Source organism: Buteo buteo, chromosome 10, assembly GCF_964188355.1.
Source record: "Buteo buteo chromosome 10, bButBut1.hap1.1, whole genome shotgun sequence".
Taxonomy (NCBI): Eukaryota; Metazoa; Chordata; class Aves; order Accipitriformes; family Accipitridae; genus Buteo; species Buteo buteo.
In genome coordinates this window covers 5,660,072-5,681,495 of record NC_134180.1, presented here as the reverse complement: position 1 = coordinate 5,681,495, position 21,424 = coordinate 5,660,072, and the positions used below count along the sequence as shown (strand labels likewise).

The 21,424-nt window shown below is 47.4% G+C and overlaps 1 protein-coding gene across 1 annotated transcript; it reads right to left on the bottom strand.

Annotated features, from left to right (window-relative positions):
* Nucleotides 1–308: 308 nt before the first annotated feature.
* FZR1 (fizzy and cell division cycle 20 related 1) lies at nucleotides 309–21,273 on the bottom strand. The gene is made up of 14 exons (XM_075038235.1): nucleotides 21,172–21,273; nucleotides 11,698–11,843; nucleotides 10,489–10,614; nucleotides 10,183–10,246; nucleotides 9,632–9,759; nucleotides 9,091–9,173; nucleotides 8,483–8,666; nucleotides 8,208–8,273; nucleotides 7,628–7,730; nucleotides 6,792–6,976; nucleotides 5,660–5,893; nucleotides 5,474–5,578; nucleotides 4,534–4,626; nucleotides 309–3,668 (listed from the first exon to the last, which is right to left on the bottom strand). The coding sequence occupies exons 2-14, from the start codon at nucleotides 11,764–11,766 to the stop codon at nucleotides 3,627–3,629; spliced, it is 1,482 nt and encodes a 493-aa protein (XP_074894336.1). The 5' UTR covers nucleotides 11,767–11,843; nucleotides 21,172–21,273; the 3' UTR covers nucleotides 309–3,626.
* Nucleotides 21,274–21,424: the final 151 nt, after the last annotated feature.

The following is a 21,424-nucleotide window of genomic DNA, read 5'->3' as shown; positions in this document are numbered from 1 at the left end:
GCCAGGGCAGGGGGACCTTTGATCCCTTCCTGCCCCGCAGAGGGGAACAGGGACAGGGCAGGGAGGGCTGGGGCTGCACCTCCCTGCTTTTCCAGCAGTGGGAAAGCAAACAGGAGCAGGCAGGCGGGAGCAATAAACCGCAGGCAAGACTTGTGCTGAGAAAGTTGCTGCTTCCAGCGCCAGGGGAAGCTGCTGGGGGACCCCAGGGCTTCTGAAGCCCAGAGGGCAGCTCCAGAGGGCCCGGGGACTTGCTGCACCCCTCACCTCACTGTGGAAAAGCAAAGTGGAGCCACCAAGCCCAAGAGACATAAATTCACAACTTGTTTAATGCCAGTTAGATTGCTTTACATGGAAAAGTTACAACGCTCTATTTTTTTTTTTTCCCCACCATATGATGCCTTATATATAACAATGCCACAAGGTCGCAGACTTTATCACACAAACTCTGGGAGGACCCTTTGCTCAACCCACCCGCACGGTTCAGCATTTGCAGGTCACACAGTGAAAACAGAAGCTTACATTAGCTTTGCTCTTTTCCCCATTTAACATACCGCAGCACGCTCCAGCCAGCCGACAGCAATCGCACCGCTCGCCAGCGTGAGCCGAGACGCACACACCCAGCCACCAACACACACCCTTGCAGTGGAAGACCTGCAGAGAGCACTTCTGGGAACTCCACTCCTGCCTTGGCAGCTGCGAGCGGGGCGGAGGAAGGAGTTTGTGCCATGCCTGAACAGCTAAGTCAATCTGAACAGCTCGTTCTCGCCATGCTTGTTAGCCAATTCGCTCAGCCGCAGATCAGCCATGGCTTGGAAATCACTAGCCCTCTCTGCCAAGCATGATGGGAGAAGTTGCAATGAGCCAACTTGCTCCCAAAGCAGCTCCAAAGTGAGAAAAGTGGGAGATGTGGTTTGTGAAAGTCCCTGGCAAGAGAGGAGTTCGATGCAGGGACAGAGCAACAAGGGGCCATGTTCCCCCCCCCAGCACCCAGGGGTGCAGCTGGATGCTGGCAGAGCAGGGAGCACCGAGCTGCAGATGCAGCACAGGCCACGTGTGCCCAGACAGCGCTGCCCACTGCCCCAGCAGTTCCTGGGACTCCTCTGGGGAAAGCACCCATGTCGCAGGGCGAGAGGCAAGGCAACCCCTCCATCCACCATCCCTGCAGGAGTGCCGGGGCAGCTGCCACACTTGCCCCATGCTGCTCCATGCCACGGCTGGGGTGCCCGGCTCCCTTCTCCTCCTCCAGAATGGGCACAAACCAGTGTGAAACCACCCCACGGCTGAGACCTCGTGTGTGTGTGTCCCCCAATCATCTATTTCTTCCTGGAGGAGAAAGCAGCATCTCCTGGGGGTCTGCATGTTGGGATTTAGGCAGCAGACAATCCACAACAGACAAGGAAGTCCACAGCAGCAGCTACCAACCACCTCCAGCCCTGCTGTAAACACCCCCGTCCCCAGGTTCTGCTGCCCGACAGGACAGACACCTGTGACAGACCACATCTTGCTGCGGGTGGCCTTTTACTTCAAACCTGCTTGCCAACTTAATGATCTGACTGAATTTTAACAACTCCTCAGTGCTTTGCGGTGCTCCTTCCACATGATGAAGTTTAACTGTGCCAGTGAATGTAACAAGCAAGAAGAGAGGGCTAGGAGGCCATCAGACGATTTTTAAACCAAGCCCTGTGCTCCTGCAGCAAGAACTACAATAAAGTAGTTGTGTTGAAACCACATTTCAGAAATTACATTGAAATTACATTTTGGAGGCAAGTGAGGCTGTAAGATGACTATGTAGCTGCCAGTTTGGGCTTTGGAGGCTCAGTGCTGCCAGACTGCTAAGGAGCAGTGAGCTCCCGGCACACGAGCTCCTCACGAGTGCCTCCACGTACCTGTGACACGCAGAGGTAGCACCCAGAGCCTGATCCAGGCACTGGTGTAACGGCACACGCGGTCAAGGCTGTGGTGAACAGAATGGCACCTCACTGCCTCTCTCCCCACCAGCCTTCCTACACCTCAGAAGCTCGCCCTAAAGATACCAGTGGCACTGGGGAGAGACAATCATATTCCCACCACCACCCGTACAGTCTAGTTTCAGGGAAAGAAGGAAAAAAAAAAAAGAGGGGGGGGAAGAGAGAAAAGTATTGCCTATGCACTCTACAGAGAACAGGTCAAGGTCTATATACACTGCCAGGAAAATCCAAAGGCGAACAGGAAACAGCACTGACATCCCAGTGCACTAGAGAGAGGGCAGGAGGCAGGCAGGAGCCAGGCGCACGGCAGGGAGAGCATTGGCACATGTACAAAGTAAGACAGGAACAGGCTGCTGCGAGCGTAACAGCTTCTCTTTAAATTAAAAGCAACACATACACACAAGTGCTTTGCGTCACATCCCACGGCACTCATCACACAGGCTCCAAACACACAAGCAGGCACTCTCTTCCCAGACAACTTAAAAAAACAAAACAAAACAAAAACCCAACAACAACAGGTCCCTGGCTTTGACTTGGAGATAAAAAACAGCAACACTTCATCCTTGCTTTAGAGAAAGAACCCCCCTCTCGCCCAGACGTGGTGTTTCCCCCCTTCCAGCCAGAAGAGGCCATGCTCTCTCCAAAAGACAGATCCACATGAGTTGTTTTGTTTCTGAAACACATCTCAACTGCTTTTGTCCTCAGGAAGACTCCAAAGCAACCAGCCTGCCACAAGTGGCACTGTGGGAAGCTCCACATGCACGGTGGTTGTTGGTTGGTATTTTTCTTTTTTAAAGCCATTGTTTTTCCTTTCTGTTAACTAAAAGGATCAGCCCAGAACATGCAATAGCAATTTCAGAACTTTCTGAATGTGCTCCCTCTGAGGTGGAGCCTCTTCAAGTCTCCTCCAAAGTTTAGAGCCCAAAAATGTATGTTTGAAGGCAGCTGTCAAGCATGCCAAAAAAATCAAGCTGTCTTACAGGAATGATTGTATCAAGTACTACAGTACCTATTGGGGAAAAAAACCCAACCAATCAAACAAACAAACAAAAAAACAGAAAATAAGCAGTTCTCCAGTTTCTTCATGTAATGGGGATACCAGGCTACAAAAAATGCCCTTAGATAATCAGAGAGGCTAACGCCCAGCCTGGAGCCTAGCCACCTTGCACCAGTTGTATTGAACTAGTCTGGCTGGCTCCTACCTCCAAAGATGTCCATCCAAGAACAGGGGGACCCAGAGCAGCACGTTAAACCTGTTCCCACATAGGCAAAGATATTCTCATCTCTCCCAAGAGGGGACAACACAGCAGCTGGGATGGCCTTGGTCGGGTCTCAACGATCCATGTCATACATGTTTTCTCCAGTATGCAACACGAGGGTGGGAGGATGCTGGTTTAACATTTCTCTTGTACCCGTTTCCCTTTATGAAAGATGAATCCGTAAACCTTTGGCAGTTCCCTCCCCTCCCCAACCCCATCCCAAATGCTGCCCAGCGTGGTTCACAAGCACGTATTTAATTAGCCTCTGTTGGGTCCGTCCTCCAGTCCCACTGGCACTCCCTCCCCTTCTGGCTGATCGTTTGGGGTTCCATGCACACCAAGGTAGTGGTTTTATCCTGGTATGTCAGGCTGTAGTCTCCTGGGTCACAGTTTATGGGGTTTATCGTATCCTGGTAAAGAGGTTGAGAACGGATACAGACTCCTGACAAGAAAAGACAAAGCAGGTTCTAAGTAGTCCACAATTGTGCTGCAGAGTGCCTTTTTTAAAAAAAAACAAGCAAACAAACAAACAAAACCCCCCCAAAAAACCAAACCAAAAAACCCAACTGCTAATCTGGTGAGGTATCTCTAGCTCAGGGCATGATCTGAGCTCACCATTCAAAGTCCAATACCATAAATATTCCCATGGGTTTTTCCCAACTGCTAACAAGGAGCACGGCAGGCAAGCATGCCACTCCCACAGCTTTGCACAAAGCCATACCCCAGAGCTGTCAGAAACCAGGGGGACATGCAGCAGTGAGCAACAGCAACTCCCTGAAGCTCATTCCTTAAGATCTCTCTGCCATTGTCCACTGCCTCTGCCAGACACCCAGAAAAGCTCTCAGAGCATCTGGCACAACCTGCTTTCCGTGACGGTGAGTTGTCAGTGGCAGCATCCACGATCCCTTTTCTATCCAAGCTACCATTTTAAGCAGTTGCCTAAGGAGCTAGGGGATAACAATCTCTGAGGACCAGGTCAGCTCATAGCAGCATGCTAGCAGGGAAGATGGTGGGCTTGGGGTGAGCTCCCTGAAATGCTGCTACGTTCAGTAGCCCTGTAACAGCCAGAAGGATGTTGTGCCACAGTGCCTTGGGCACAGAGAGGCAACCTTTTATATCATTGGATGACTACAAATCCCTTTATATCTCAGCAAAGTTTAACCCTTCGCTGCATCCAGCCCTTGATCTGCAGGATATGGTGAAGAGATCAGAGGGAAGGCAGCAGAACAAACTTGGACTGAATTCACCCCCAAAGGCTGAGCCTCCTGCGGGACACAGCTGCAGCCATCCACACAATGCATCCTTACCTTTGTCGAGCGAGTTTTACTGAAGACGTTCCAGAAGCGCAAGGTTTCATCTCCAGCTCCTGTAACTATGGCCTCCCCATCAGGGGACATCGCCTAAGGCCAAGAGAGAGCAACCTTTAGCATCTGTTACATTTTTGAGGTTGAAAACAAATCTTCATTGGAATGCATGAGAGATATTCAACTCTCCTTCCTACTTGGCTGGCAGTGAGAAACCAAACAACTACCTCTGCTTTCATGTGCCTTATTCAGTCTCAGTAGGTGCCAATTCGAGCACTTGCATCTTACTTATGCAGCTATGGAACACATGGGTGGAATAATCATAAAAAGGATTCTTGTGTTAAGAAATCCAAGCCATTTGTAATTGAGGCTATTCCTCTCCAGATTATAAATATGCGTTAAGGCGGGAAGTGTGATATGACTGGCATTTGCCAGCTCTATTAGTCACTTACATTGGAATCTACCTCACAAAACAGTTATCAGCACATTTATCATCTCAGTTATGAACCCACTGAAAGCCCTACGTAACAGTAACAAAGCAGGTACGAGATCAATGTGGATTAACTGCACCAAACATTTTTATGACAAATTAGGAGGACTGAAAGCATCAAATTCTTCCCCTGCTGGCAGTCACCAGTGAAAAAGCATGCAAGTCTTAAGGGAAGAAGAAGAGATGCTTGTGCTTCCTCAGAAGAGTTTTGGCAGGCTCTGCTATTCATTAATAAAGCCTCAGATTTCCATAGCAGCAAATCAAAGTATCCCTTGCAGGCAAGGAAACCAGATACAGAGTGTTTTTCATTGCTTCTAGGGCAGCGTTCATATCTCCGCCTAGACTACAGGCAGCTTACAGTGCCACTGGCACTGCGGCTTTGGGTCTTATCTCAGCATATGCACAGCCAGATGAGCAGCTACAGAAGTTTTCAGAGATGTGGCCATTGCTTACCAGATATAAGACTCGGTACGAGTGCCCTGTTAGCTTTGCTACTTGAGTTAACGAGGGGTATTTCCAGACGAGGATCTGGTTCTGTGAGTATCCATGGGTACTCACCTGAAATGGGAGAGGGAAATATGCATCATGCTTCCTAACACAAGACAGCTCAGGAGCAGGACTGCACAGGGAGGAACTTACTAGCTCGTTGGCGTGTTTCGACCAGGCCAGGTTGCACACTTGCGACCCAGTGTCGATGCACTGCAAAGGCTGCCCGGTGAGCGTGTTCCAGAAGCGTATGCAGCGGTCAGCTGTCCCACCGCCAGAGGCAAGGAGTCCATGCTGGTGTGGAGACCAGGCAATAGCTTTTACTGCTGCAAGATGCTCTGTGTATTGTTGGACAGGACTCAGGCTGGAGTGATTCCAGACAAGGAGCTGGCAAAGAGGAGAGAGGTGATCGAATTTGCGCTGCAGTCATGTGTCCCCAACACCCACAAGCCACAATGTTGCGCCGGGACTTATGAGGGCAGTTGGGCAACAAGATGATTTCCCACAGCTCTGCTCAAGCACACGCATCTCCACTCTGCACTTGCAGCCCTGAAGTCAGTCCCACCCTGCCACCACACTCAATTGAGGAGCCATTCTACCACTGGGCCACAAGGAAGCTAACAGTCCTTAAGGTAAGCTTATGAAGCCAAAGACACAGCATCACTGAACATGAACTCAAACCCTTCTTTTGTCTTTATGGCTGTATTATTCCAGAACACATTTAGAAATACGCTCAAGTTCATTAGAAGTTATTCTGAGCAGGAGGAACTCTGTACAACCACGCTGTCACGCAGACACTGGGCAAATTCACTACCTAGCAACCCACTCCAAAGGGCTCTGAACACTGCTTCTCCGTAACAGATGCTTCTTCCATATGGTGCTCAGTGAACTACAAGCCTGCGTTATAGGTCTTAGAACTTAGATAGCTCTAAACACCGTTTCCTTCTGCATACATAAACATTATTGCAACAAACTTGACTGCATGCTACCTAAACAAAGGTAGGAAGTACAGCTCAGCAGTAGCTTTGTTGAACTCAAACACCTGAGTAAAGCTATAGATTTAATTAGCCAAATACAGAAGCAAAATTAAATCTGCCTTTTTAATTTCATTAGAGAGAGGAGACCAAGTAGAAGCTTAGCATGATTTATGCTTCGACACAGTCCAACAACTGAAACAAAAGCCCATCTCAGAGAGGCTGAATATCTTTAAAGAAAGGGGGTCAGACATTTCTTGGTGAAGACCTAGAGACATTATGCTTCACATGACTCCTTGGAAGTACTATACCTTATTATCATTTCCTCCAGAGGCCAGGAGCTGGTGGTCTGTAGACCATTTGAGCCCACAGACCTCCTGCCTGTGGCCCTGGAGCCGCCGCTCAGACTGGAGGGGTGGGGTGCGTATGTCTCTCTGAAGGATCATCCTGTCTCGACTTCCAGAAGAGAGCTGGTCTGCATTCCATGCCAAGGCACCTGTAACGCAGGCAGAGCATAAGAGTATGTTGCGCAAGCAGGTAGGCAGAACACAGCCACCACAGTTGCCAAGGTTTTAACAACAACAAAAAAAATCAGCGCTTAGGGACCTCCCTTATATCCACTGTCTGAAGTTCTAGAATAGCATACAAAGAAAGATTAACCTGCACGAACTTACTGAAGGTATCACTAATGCCATTTCACAGTGCATTAAAGCACAGAAATAGAACTTGGAAGGTGCCTTGACTTCCCAAATCTCACTCCAGCATTCAGATTCATAATGCCTCTGAGCAAAAAAGAAATATACCCCGCAGAATAAGGGAACTGGAAATCTCAGTGTAAAGCAGCCTGCCTGCAGGGCTGAAACCGGAAGCCAGTGGCACTGAAAAAAGATGTTGTAACCAAACCTAAAATGCCTCAGACATGGAGGAAACACCTGCTGCAGTACTCAAACACCACCACACCCAAGATCAGAACACCACAATTACTAGATGATAATATTTTGAAGACTGCTCAAGACATAGCAGGGGATAAATATAAATTCTGGTACTTTTTAAGTTCTGCTGTTTCAAGCAGATCCCTTGCTTACAAGGAAGAAGTTCAGTCATGAAGAAACAAACCATGTGAAACCTCTGCCTCCCACCTCCTTACCAACTCTGGCTGTGTGCCCCTCTAGCATGGAGAGTTTTTTTCCTGCAGCTGCATCCCAGATCTGTACAAAGCCCTTGTGAGTGCCAACAGCTACCAAGTTCCCCTAGACAAACAGAAAACCATGATCAGTAAGGCCAGTCGAGGCAGACATAAAACAAAAGCTAGAAGCTGAGGAAGACACTTGAGATAAATCCCACAAGATGGAAAGCATCCAGAGTTCTTCCATCTTACATCTTTTCCCTACTGAGAGGGCCAAGCAGCCTAGCTGGAACATATTTATTGTAACATTTTATTGTCAAGAGTTGGAGAAACAAACTGGCTCCTTCTCCCTCCCACACCTCTTAGCAAATGCCTTGAGAACCTCAAGATACAAGAGGTTGCTCTCTATCCCCTCTCATTTAGCAGAGAAAAATAGTGCAGACAGGAAATCACATTCGACTTGTGATGCATACAGGGAGTTTGGGGAAATACAGGAAAGTGGCCCAAGAAGTTAAAGCCTGTGAGGAAGAGCTGTACAGCTACAATGATAGTGTCTAAATTACAAACATTTCAGCTATCATGTTGACAACGTTATACTGACCCGTTCTGACCAGCCCACAGATGTTACAGAATCTCCTTCCACAGAGAGATCACACAGTCGGGTTACCTTGAAAGTAGGACAGAATGCAATAAGAAACACTTGTTATTGTCATACTACACCGTTAGCTGTCTCACAGACTAGTACCTAGTTTGGGACAGAGCATTACAAGTGCTGAATCCCTCACACAGCACATTCCATAGCTCTGAAAGATGCTACGACTGGAAGACACCCATGGCAACAGGTACTTCACTCTCCAGACACTGATGATCACTTACCTGGCTAGTACAAGCGCTCCACAGGTAAACACAAGTCCCAAGGCCAACGCTGAGGACATTAAGAGAGGACCAGTCCACCAGGTTCAGGTAGAAGTCATCCTGCAACTCTGGGGCATCCAGCACTTTGAAAGGAATCTTTGAGATTTTCCGAGTTGGTTTTCGAGGTGATCTTAGCAGCTTCTGACTATTTACAAGAACAGATACAAAAACAACTACAGGATCTTACACATCATGGCAGATGGTAGACACAGATGTAGCCACTCTTTAAAGTGTACCTGCTTTTCTATAGAAATGCACAGACACAGAGGTCGCAAAATTCTTACCAGCAGGTGAGACTGGAAGGAATTAGGTTCTGCTTCTATAAAGGAGGTAGGGAGCAAAAAGGTAAACTGACTACTGAAAGCTGGTCAAGACATATTAAGTATCTAGGCAGGTTAGGCACCTGCAGAAATTCTTGGAACTTGACGGTCCCTACTTGTTATCTGCCCAGATTTCCAAAACCAATTCACATTGCAATCCTGGGTGCCTTAGAAAGAAGCCCTAGAGAACCTCACTGAATTTTCTGTCCCAACCTTCTCTTCCTGCAGTCTGTGGAGAATCAGTATTACCTTTTGTTGCTGACAGGAGACAGGGAATACGGTGAGACCTCATTGCCATCATCTGGACTAGAGCGTTTTGTGCTGAGCGAATACTGCATAAAGAAAACACATCGAGTAAGAACCCCATCACGCCCAAGACCTAGGGGATCACTAACAACACAGACTGGTGCCCAATGCCTAGCTAACTTCAACACGCACAGTCAGATGTTCCAGACTTTTCAGTTCCTCCCTTCCCCAGGTGCTCCACAACCATACAAAAAAATCTCATCTCCACCAAAGTCCAAAAGCTCAATTTGGTGATTTACCACACTGTCCAAAAAAGCTTGGTTCCAACTCAGCTACCCTGCCAGTACAGAAATGGGAAGTACGTAGCTTGCTGCAGATAATTATGTTCTGTTTACAGGCCACCAAATTTTGTTATCAACAGCTTATCTTAGTCAAGCCACAACGCTAACTCACTTGCACTAGCAACCTGGCAGAACTGCGTGTTTTGCTGCTGTGACACACACGTGCAACCTCCATTGGTTTTAATGCAAAGTAAGCAACTCACAGTGAAAAGAGACTTCTTCTCCGGGGTGGACGGCTGAAGCCTCCTGTCTTCCGTCTGTGGGTCTTGCACCTTCTCAATCCCTGCTCCTAAGAGTTCATTCTTCAGCAAGGCAGAGTAAGCAAGACCATCTGTGAACCCAAACAAGCACTTAGGCAGGGGACTCTGAAGCTGCAAACAGCTCTGCAGGGAGTGGCAGGATCACATCTGCCTGACTTGTACATTCGCAGGGCCTCTTAATAAGCCTGGGGCCCCAGTCTGGAATCAAGATTAGCAGCAAGCTTCCCCTCCTTCCACTCCATCAGGGAAGTGCTTCTATGGCACAATAAATCAAGAGATACAAATAGCCTCTTGCTTCCCAGACGCTTGTCAGAAGCCTACTGAGGTGACCTGGTATTCACTGGCACGATGCGGTCATTTCCTAAAACAGCAGCACGAGTTTTTGCATAAGCATAAAAGTGCCAGTGTTGCCTTGATTTCCAAACTTGCCAACAGTTTGAAATAAAAGCTACAGGTGTGGCGCAAGTGAACAAGTGGTAGAAAGGTGGTCTCACCTTTGCCATTGTCCGATGTAGCATCCTTTGCTTTTCTGTTTTGACTTGGAGATTTTTCGTTTTCCTGAAAGGGAGAAACATGTTATCACCATACAGAAACCTCATGATATATGTTAAGGTAACAAATGAAGAAGTCTCCTGGACCACAGGGGCAGCCTGTTTGAAGACATGCATTCAAAGGAACTCTTTTGGGGCAGCAGAAGACCATGGTGCAGAAGATAAGCAGAGCAATTATGCCAACCAATACAAAATGCACCATTTCCTCATTTCCAAGACTGAGCTGTAGAAGAGCGGAGCAAAACTTACATTTATTCTGTGGAAGTTGATGCTCCAGTTGGCCCCAGCTCTTGAGGGAATGAATCTGTCACCATGCTTACTGGGAGAAGACATCGGAGAATTGGAAGGCGTCAGGGTTCTTCTCATCTCTGCCACCTGAATTGAAGAATAAGACACACACACCAACAATTGTTGATCACAGCAGGGGTCTGAAAAACATCAATGAAGTCTTGTCAAAGCTGAATATGCCTAAGCAGAAGAGCCAAGCATCAGTTTATCCCCTTAACAGAACTAGTAAGCATGTCAGAGTCCAACTGTCACAGGAACGTCTGTCAAAAGAAGCAATTAAACAGCCTCTTTCTCACTGCTCCTTCTGAAGCTGACATTGTCAAGGCAAACACATGGAAGGCTGGAGTGGGGCAGACTGCTTCCAGGGTGAGCAGCAGACTCCTCAACTGCAGTCACATTCTTTTTCATAGAATAATTTATGTTGGAAAGGACCCCAGCTCAGAACAAGGCTAATTTCAAAGTTACATTGAAGGTCATTGCCTCACCCAGTTGAGTTTTCAGTATCTCCAAGGACAAGGACCCCACAAATTCCCTGCTGCAGTGTTTGGATGCCCCCACTGTGAACATTTTTTCCTAATATCTAACTGGAATTTCGCCTGTTGCGGCTTGCATCCATTGCCTCTAACCCTTCCACTGTATACCTCTGAAGAGAGTCTGAGTCCATCTTCTCCATCACCACCCACCAGTTAGTTGAAAGCGACAATTTCACCCCTCCCGAGCCTCATCTCCTCCAGACTGAGCAACACAGGTCTCAGCATCTTCCTGCTCCAGCCCGCCAACTATCTTGGTGGCCTCCGCTGGACTCACTCTATCTCGTCAAACCCTGCAGTTGGTTTATTTGTTTGTTAGACCCCAACTTTCTATCTTCCACATATGCTTACTGAGATTATTTAGTAAAAAGGCATTACTGAGCTATATAAAAATATCTTAATTCCTTTTTGCAACCTGAACTGAGTTAATATATTCAAAAGCTTTGTTGAAGTCAAGTTGTTCAGTTATTCCTAGAGCAGCTCAGGAAGTCACACCTGCTCACAGCCCAACAAAAGACTAAGGTCTGCTTCAAAGAGGTCCCATATCTTTCAAGAGCTCAAGTGAAAACAGTCACAGGCAAGACAGACAACAATTTAACAGTCAGACTAAGACCATTTAGTATAGACCATTAGTACTTACACACGGCATGGTGTTTTCATTCTGGATGTTGATTTGGCGTAGGAGACGTCTCTCATAATCCTGGTCCATGGTGGAAAGCAGAGGGGCTGGGAAGTTCAGCAGGCTCAGGAGTTTATGTTCATGAAGTCCAATCAGCAATTAGTCTGCTGCAACAGACAGGGGAAGGAAAACACCAAAATATTATACCCCTTCCCATAGAAGCAGCTCCTTCAGAATCTCCTAAGCCTGTTCTTTAAACTTGAGACCACTTTTCCTATCCAGATCATTGGTATCAAGCTTGTGATACAGGACAGGACTGCTAATGAAAGCGTTCTTCTGTATTATTGCCCTTGGTTGCTGATTCACACGAGCAGGCAACCAGCATTTTGTGTCTGACAGGACCTCAGCAGGCAACCAGCACAACTGGAGCAGAGACTGTGATATTCAAACCCAGCCTGTTCACATGAACTGCAGCAGCACAGTTTAGCAACCCTTCAGTACCCAGGCATGGAAAAAACAGACACCTACAGCCTATCCCACCACAGCCAGATCCATACCTCAGGCCAGAGGCACGACAGCAGCACACACCACTACGCTGAAGCTGGCTGGGATACTTTTAGCCATGTTAGAAGCACTGCAGACTTAGTACCACACACTGCAGGAACACAGGTAGCTGTGGACTAGGTAGCCCCCTGGGTTAACATTCAATGTCTGATGTCGGTGCTGTCCCAAATATTCCTCTTGGCTAGCATAAAGCTAGCTCACTTATGGCTATACAGTCTATAAGCAACGTTAAGCATCTTTCAAGCATATGTTTTAGGACAGGGCTGCTTCATAGCCTAGATTTGGCTGGCTAGATTACACCATGCATCAATAAAAAAAAATTAGCTAACACTTCGGTGAGGACATGTAGTCACAGCCCTTCTCCGAGCTCTGAAGGGCATGGATCCGCATCGTTAGTGCCCAACCTCCCCAACTCACACACACCTCATGCTTTGTCCACAGCTCATGCTGACACAAAAATGCCAAAGCCAGAAGAGACGTGCCAAGATGGTCTTTCAACCCAAGATAAACATCTCCAAAGAGAAAGATGGAATCTAACACACACACCACACAAAAAAATCCCCACAATACACAGGCATCTGGAAGTCATGCAGAATGTAAAGAGATTTTGATTCCCTGTTACTGTATAAACATTTACTCCTGCATCTGGCCAGAGTCCCAGCTACAGAAACAGAGTTGCCTCGAGATACAAACTTGTGGACAGAAAACCTACCCAGGGTTTACCATTAAAAATTGGAGGCAAGTTACTGACCTAAGAGGGGTACAGCAGCACATGCTGTAATCCAGTGAGATGTGATTAAGTATTACAATATTCTATGAAATTAGCAGCTTGAAAGTGAGATAAAGCACACAAACTCTGGACTACAGTCATCTGTTAGCTAGCAGAGCTACTTTCCTTTTATCCAAGCCATTTGTTAGTACCGAAACTTGGACTTCTTACAAATGCTGAAATGCAGAGGCCTTTTCTTCCTTGCCATTAAGCATGCCAACACTTTTACAGGAGCATCCCTGAAATAGATAGTGCCAAGCTGTTTCTGAGTACACCTGCTTACCTCTGCCACCTCCTCCCCCAAGCTTTTTTCTTTTTTAATTTATTACATTTCTCCCATATGTTCTTTCAGAGGCAAAACTGGAGAAAGCTACCAAATTTAACAGTAATCAGCTTCCACCAAATGAAGTGAAGAGTCTGAGATGGCATTATGGTAAGTGAAAAGTTAGAAAAGTCTGCGATGTTATTGACAAAGGAAGTTTAAAAAAAAAAAAAAAAAATCAGTGCATCCCATGTCAAACACTCCCTCATTTTCTAGTGTACTTACCACTATCCTCACCTACCCGTGATCTACCAAATCTACCTTAGAGGTTAACAGAACCTCTCAAACCAAGCATTTCAACAAAATGCTCCCACCCCCTTTTTTTTTTGTTTGTTTTGTGTTTTAACACCATGAATAAGAGAGATAAGCTTGCAGAACCCACACGAGGAGCGTGATTCAGCTGGGGAACACCACACATTTCAAGTGTCTTCCCAAAACAGCTCAGCACAGTATTCGTGAGAGATCTAGATCCAGTTACACAGCAACGTGACATTTTTAAATCTGGATATGAAACACATTTGCTTTTAGAGCTTTTCATTTGAGTTCCCATCTGTACAAATTTCGACTACAACTTCTAATCAGAAATACAGCATACACAGAGCTAATAACAGAAGAGACTGCATACGCAGAACATGGCAATAAATATTCAGTACCTGAATAATGACATGTTTTTACCTCAAAACCTGTGCTACTAAATACAGGCCCAAAGAGAAGGTAGCATCTCTGGTTTTGGGTAGGCCCTTGCTAACCTTAAATTTGTTTGTGGGAAGTGGGTGGGTTTTCCATTTCCCCTGAAGCAAGTAAGAAAGGCTTTGCCATAAGGACTGGGAGTATGTGCACTGTAAGTTCTCTTTTAGTTGAAGAAATAAAAGATCTCCAGGAGCTACATGTTACATACCCTTTTTGGATAGTATTCTGTTACCAATTATGTAGTTCATGCTTGGAGAAGAAAGGTGCGGTTTGGTGGAGGTTTTTTTGCTTCCTAGGGAAGAATTTGTATTCTGACTGTATTTGCCTCATGCACCTTATGTCCTATCTCTGAATTGGCTGGATTTTATCACAGTTCATATTACTTTTAGAACAATACTTCTAGGCAAAGTTAGGGTACTGAACCAGTGCGTTCTGTTCTTTTTCTTGACCCAACCTTAATGTATTCAAATACTTAAATGTTTTTTCTTGGTATGGATCTGTTTTTAATAAGCCAGCATGCAGAATGCCAGGGTTGGCAGGGAAATGAATGCAGTTATTTTGCAAAATTGTTTCTCTGTTGTTTGAGGGGCAGCCTGTGCCTATTTGGATTTTTAGCAAGTTTTGAAGTTGGGGTAACAAACGTAGGCTGTGTTGGCTCTGTCAATTCAAGACGTGGCCTACCCAAGCAGAGCAAGAGCTGGACAATCCCTGACCCTTTTGTGAGAAACTATGGAGTATGGTATTGTTTATTAAGATTTATGTTAAGCCCAATGTAAAGGTCGAACCGTAAAGGATATGAAACCACTTACGCAAACTAAAACAACCACCGAATACCGCTTGTGCAAGATAAGATAACCGCCAGATGTTCCAGGAACCTACAGAAACATGACAAACGACCCATAAGGACATATGGATAAAGGGTCAACTATGGGACAAGGGAGGAAGACTTCTTATCCCCTCAACGACCCCAGGAGGCAGAAAACGAACTCCTATCAATAACTGAAGCATGTGCAGAGTATCTCCACTACTTCACGAGCACGGAAGTAAAGATGTATAAGAAGGGACTGTTTGAACTGCTTTTCACGGCAGTTGGCGGAGCGCAGACTCCCCTGCCGTCCAGCGCTGTTTTTGCTCATATTCTACTTGCTATAATCAATAAATTACAATTGGGTTGTAATCTGTTGTGGTCAAAATTTATAACACTTTTTTGTTCTAGAAATCATTTGTGCCCTTCTTCAGACTGGAAGGTAACTGGGTAAGTGTTAAACATTAGAGGTGCTGATGAAAGGGAGAGACTCTGAGAATACCAATGGCAGGAGATCTTTTAAATGTAAAAACTGAATGTATTTCCAAATTTAGACAGGGACAAAAGGGGTAGAGGATGTCTTGATAATTCAAATACAATTAATGTAATATTGATCCTTGGTTTTGAAGCATCTGAAGCCTGAAAAGGGTTGTTCGGGTCTTATTTACTACTAAGCCCCAAACAGCCCCAAAATTTAGAGTTAGCAAGAGCCTACCCAAAACCAGAGATGCTACCTTCTCTTTTGGCCTGGCACAGGTTTTGAGGTAAAAACATGTCATTATTCAGGTGCTGAATATTTATAAGCTCTCAGGAAGAGCCCCATAATTTACCAAGGGGAAAAGGATGGAGCAAACAAGTACTTAGTCCTTTAAGTCATGAGCAGCAGGATTTGAAATCAAACCCAGATGTCCTGCTTCCCCAAAGTCCAAGTTTTCATCTTCCAATGATTCATCTAAAACCTATTACTTGGCAACACTTGCAAACCAACAAGTTAAAGATCTCAGCTGGCAACAGAAATGGTAGTCCACCTATCCATGCCAGCTAAGGAGCCCTGCAGCCCTTTGTGCCAACTCCAGCCCTCGCCTGGCCATGGCACACGCCGGTTTGGCTCATCAAGATGACAAAAAACTTAACTTGGCCCCAAAGGGCAGACGTTTTCTCCTGCTTTAGTAAGCAGCACCTCCACCTCAGCCTGGAGTATTGTAAGAGCATTTCTAGTTATGGATTCTTCTATTTCCCAGACTTTTGAACAAGCTGTTAAGTGGGGGGAGGGGGAGCTAAACCACAGCATTTTTGCTATGTAATAGTGAAGCCTATTACAAATGCATCCAGAACACTAAAGCCAGCTTTACAGTGCTAAAGCGGACATTGACAAGGAGCAAGATCCCCTGTGCTTGGCCAACCTGAAGAAGAGCTCATTCATTTAACCCAGAGGAACAGAGTTTACACATTATGCCAAACAACCAATCCTTTTAAGTAACTAGCCTCCTTTCAAAAACAGCAGTAGTACAAAATGTTAAAGCCTTGTGTAAGTTTTACCAATATTTACCTTTTTAAAACTACAAGTATGCAACTTCTTATCCAACGATTTACTAAGGTATTAGCGCAAAAAGCATTTATAAAATTAACCATTTACAGAAGTATTCCCTATACAATGGAAGCAGGTAAAGCTTTATTTCAAAACAAAATACAAACTTTGTTGCCTCGCACTCATCAGAGAAGATTGTTCACAGCTAGGTATTGCACAGCAACCGCATTAACAGCAATGACAGAATTACTTCAGTGTTATGGTGACAGACAAGACCTCCACCCCTAAGCCTCAACTATTGAAGGCTGCAGAGAGATTCAATACTCCACCAATAAACCAAGACCCTGTATTACTGCAAGAACCATCACATTGCATCAGTGTATTTCAGAGCTTAATACGTAGGCAACTAGTCTTCCCTGAAGGAAGGTCCTGCAAAAATCCACGTTATTTCTGCCTTTCCAAAGCATCCTGCAAACAAGCACTTCCTGCCCAGTGAGCTCGCAAACCCCTTTATACACTTGCTACCATCAGCTCGAGAATGCCCCTATTCAAAAAACGCCAACTTTAAGGTGACCAGCAATAGGCGCAAACTGAATTCAAGTTTGATTTGAAAGCCAAAGTGGCTCAAAGGCATAGCCAAGACGCTGTTTTCATCTCCTGTCTGCACTTAGCCTCCCAGTTTGTAACAGTAGTAGAGAAGCTCGAGATGCTGCAATTGCATACTAAGCTTAGGAGATGAGTGGTATGCACAGCTATCTGCGCCTCCTTTCACCTCTGGTGTCAGAAAACATCACCCCTTCCTCACGGGCAAGGGCCCAACGTGTAATTCAGACTGGAGGTGACAAATGTTTGACTTTCTGCAACTCACTGCACCTCCACCTGCGCTCACAGGCAAGCTACAAGACTTGCCACAGCCCTCCAAGCCTGCTTCTGAAGCTAACTGAAGGCTTTGTGTCTACCTTTCCAAAGCAACGTACAGTCCTACCAGGATGACAGGCACTCTGACCAGCAAACTGTAGGGCAACGGCACCAATTTAGGACGCTCAGGTCGCAGAGTGCTGCAGGAAGCCTGCGTGAGCCAAGGATGAGGTATTCATGACAAAGAGCTCTGGACGTGGCATGGGCTTCCACGTGCCGGCAGAAACTCAGGGTTGTAACACCTTCAGAAAAGGCAAAATCTCTGTCTTTAGAAGAGCCTTTACAAAAAATACCCCCCCCCTCCACTAATAAATCTTCTCAGTACACCATTACAAAAAAAAAAATTTTCCACCAGGATTTTCATACACAAAATCGTTACTCTTAGATGCAAGCCCTCACCTGCAGGGAACACTCCAGGAAGCCTACCAAGAACATTGCTATTGCTGCCTTTTCTACATAGATGATGCTCAGATATTACCATCACTTTCAGCGTAGGTGTTCTTCCTAAATCCCCCTTCTCTCCACAACTGGAAGAAAAGAAGGGAAGCCGACAGAGTCAAGCCTGCAGCGCTGCGCTCAAAAGACAAGTACATTTTCAACTGTTCAACTCAAGACTCAAATACAAGTGTGACGGTCAATTACAGAGATCAGACTGTCAAGAGTCAGCAGCTCCCTCCACTGTTGTACCCATGCAGCAGCCAGGTCCCTAGCTGAGGGGGTTCCAGGTTTGCTTCAGACAGCTTTTAGTAAGTTGGGAGAATTGTAGGTTTGTTACTTTACATTCACAGATGACGTTTTCATTCAATACACATCTCACTGCAGCATACAAAAGTCTGTTAGGAGCACAGGGTTTATCTAAGCAGACATGACAACTGTGTACTTAGCAGGTGATTTCTCAGAAAATCATCACCATTAAAACCCTTTTTATTGCCTGCAAGTAGTGATTATTTCATCTTTTCACCATGCTGCTCCATAAATAGGAGGGCCACGCCTGCTCCCAGGGAATCCGAAATAAAGTACAAAGTCTTCAGCATTGCAGGAAGCCATATGCTGGCAAATACACAGAACGTTAAAACATAGTGCGTGCTCAATGAGGGGCCACCTCTGTGTCACCTCTTGCCTGTGGGTCAAAAGGCAATCTCTACATCTAATTAATAGATCAACCTCTTATGAGACTTTCTGTTATGAAAGCAAAAGCAATAAGAGGCAGATGTGACAATTAGCAAAGGTACCTGGGTTAAAGGTAGTGTTTGAACACCTCTTTCTCTCTGGCTGTTACAAAGGCTCGATTAAAGGTCTGAAGGCCGAGTGAAAGATCAGGTTCAGCTCTGGCAGATCATGCTTGAGAAATACCAAGTGCTGAACAAGTTCTGCTACTCCCATTTGCTCCGCTGCTCCTGCAAATGTAATGCAACAGGTTCCTGCCAGCTGTGACTCTGCACTCAGGCAGAGTGGGCACGAGACACTACCCCTTTCTGCAGGTGCTAGAGAACAGGTATGCTGGGGAAAGAGTTGAGTACAATTTCCTCAAGTTACTACTCAGCAAAGAGGGGATACGCATTAACCTCGCCACGTTCTGCTTTGAGATTTCACCTCAGCCCATGATGTAACCTGTGCCAAACTGATAGGCCTGGATGCAGCTACCCTTCCCAACTCACGAGGTGGGGGAGCGATCAAAAAAACCACACGGTTTCTCTGTACTACCTCAACACCGAATCTCCCCTCGGACATGAGGGCTGAGCTACTGGCAGTTGCTGGCCTCTGTGGAGGCAGCTGGCTGAGAAAGCAGAGGGCAGGTTGCAGCAGCAGCTCTTCTGTTTCTGTTGTCACCTGATGGCAGTTTTTCCCCACGTAAACACATATTTTGGACAAGTCACTGGACAGACAGGAGAAATGGAGGTTCTGCTTTTGGCTGCTCATCAACCACCATATGATGGTGCTCATTTTGGTGATTACCTAGAAGATATTTACTCACTTATTTATTCTGCATACTGCGAAGTGTTTAGTAAGAAGGAAGTGGGGATGGATGAAGTACTTGGACCTTAGGGATAGGGGGTCTTTATAAGGGTGGAGTTTTTCCATGTTAGGCATCCTAAACATAAAGAGGACTGACTTAGGAGTAGAGGGAAGCACAAGAGAAAGGCTGCTGTATGCATTTTGTAACATTTTACAAAACCTTCAGGGCTTTTATTTTTGCCCTTTTTTTTTAGTAGTTTATACACTCTGAGCATGGCAATTTTTCATAAACCTACTAACTTTAATACCATTCAGTTTCCCTTCAAAAAACCACAAAAATTCACAGAATACGGTCGTCCGATTATCTTACATCTCAAAATGGAGTACAAACAGCTAAGAGCATCAGCTCTAGATAAAAGGTCTACTTTATTGGAAGCCTTATCAGAAGTCAGTGCACTAAAAGCCAAGATTAAAAACTCAGCAGCAGCCTTGTCCACAGAGCTTTACTGAAAAGGCCAAGCAATTCAAAAGTCTGCTTCATCATAAAATTTAAGCTACTGAAGGTGCAATGGTGCCCTGGTCAACCCACAAAGGAAAGTCATAGAAGTTAGAAAACGCAGCAGCTTCAGTCAACAGCCCAAGAAAATTCTGCTTCTGTATTAAAAAAAAAAAGTCAGTCTTTAATACGAGATATTGTTGCCAGCAGGGGAGTTGCTCTGTGAAGAGCCTTTGGCATAAAATACTAGGCTAGCATCATTAAAAACACTAACTCGGTAAGAATCAGTACTTCACAAGAAAATGAGCATAACGCCTTCAAGAGAACTGCAAATCAAGGAAAAAACCAATTACCCACACAATAAGGCCTACGACACCTTTGACAGGTGACTCCAACATGACTGAACAGACCTTGCCGTGCTGTAATGGCTCCACCAGCAGAATGCCTGCCCTCTCACCATGCCTGGAGGGTGCTCAGTTTGGACTTTTAAGACATCAAGCCTGTAACTTGCTGAATGTGCGCCCTGCTTCCACTTGCAAAACGTCAACCACACGTTAAGAAAACTCTAACAAAAGACACAGTGGTATTCGGCTCCCTCAGACACCCAAAAAGCCATCAGCTGGACAACAGCACGTCACCAACTCGTGCTGTGCATAAACAGGTGACTTCTGAGAAAAGTTTCTGTCACCGCTCGGTAGTTCTCGTTAGTACCAGAGCCCACGCCACCCAAATCTCGGCCACCGTTCACGTTATCAATCTGATCACGAAGGCAAGAACGGGTGAGGACGCAGCAGCTGCGCTGCCCGCTGGCTCTCGGCACGCCTGGCCCGAGAAAAGGTCTGCGGCAAGAGCCCGGGGCCGCTGCGGGCGGACTAGGGCTACGCAAGCCCCCGGGGCTCCGGCCGCACCGGTGTCCGTTAGCAAAGGCGCCCGGTGCGCGGGAGCGGTAAAGGCACAGCGCAGTAACGGCGGCACGAGCCGGCCCCGCCAGAGGCGTCCGCGGCGCCGGGACCCCCGCTTACCCGGCGGAGGCTAACTCCCGTCCCGCCGGTCTGACGGAGCTACGGCTGGAGCGGGGGAGGGGCCCTCGGGAGGGCGAGGCGCCGGCACCGCTCGCTAACCGCCCCCGGCTCCGGCCGCGGGGCAGGCCCAAAGGCCGGGAGGCCGCCACCACCATCACCACCGCCGCCGCCCCTCGGGGCCCAGACGCCCCGGCAGCGCCCGCGGAGGGAGGACACCCCCAGCCGGGCCCCGAGCCGCGCCAGGCACCGGCTGCCCCAACCCCGCAGCCGGGCCCGCCCCACCCGGCCCGGCCCGGCCCCTCCGCGGGCCCGGCCCCGCCCCGGGCCCACAGGCCCGCACCCCCGAGGGCCGGGCCCAGCCCACCCCACGCCGCGCTACCGGCCCGGGGCCGCGACCCCGCCGCCCGCCAGCCAGCCCGCCCTACCTACCTGCCTGCCTGCCCGCCCGACCCGGCCCGGCCCGGCCCCGCTCCGCCTCCTCCTGTCAGTCTCCGCTGGCCCCAGCGCGCCCCAATATGGCGGCCGCCCCCGCGGCGCTGCCCCCGCCCGCTGGCCCCGCCCCCTCTCCCCCCGCGCGCGGCACGACGGGAGCGCCCCGCCCTCCCATTCGAATCAACACAGGAAGCGGCGGCGCGCGGCGCCACGGCAACGGCGGCGGCGCGCCGGGCCCCGCCCCGC

What these genes read in the sequence shown, in the direction of transcription:
- FZR1 (XM_075038235.1), bottom strand. Translation starts at nt 11,766, where the DNA reads ATGGACCAGGATTATGAGAGACGTCTCCTACGCCAAATCAACATCCAG. An exon ending in AGAAGAAGTCTCTTTTCACT is followed by an intron (nt 9,174 to 9,631) that starts GTGAGTTGCTTA and finishes TTCTTTATGCAG; the next exon opens with TATTCGCTCAGCACAAAACG. An exon ending in GGGGCACACAGCCAGAGTTG is followed by an intron (nt 6,977 to 7,627) that starts GTAAGGAGGTGG and finishes CCTGCGTTACAG; the next exon opens with GTGCCTTGGCATGGAATGCA.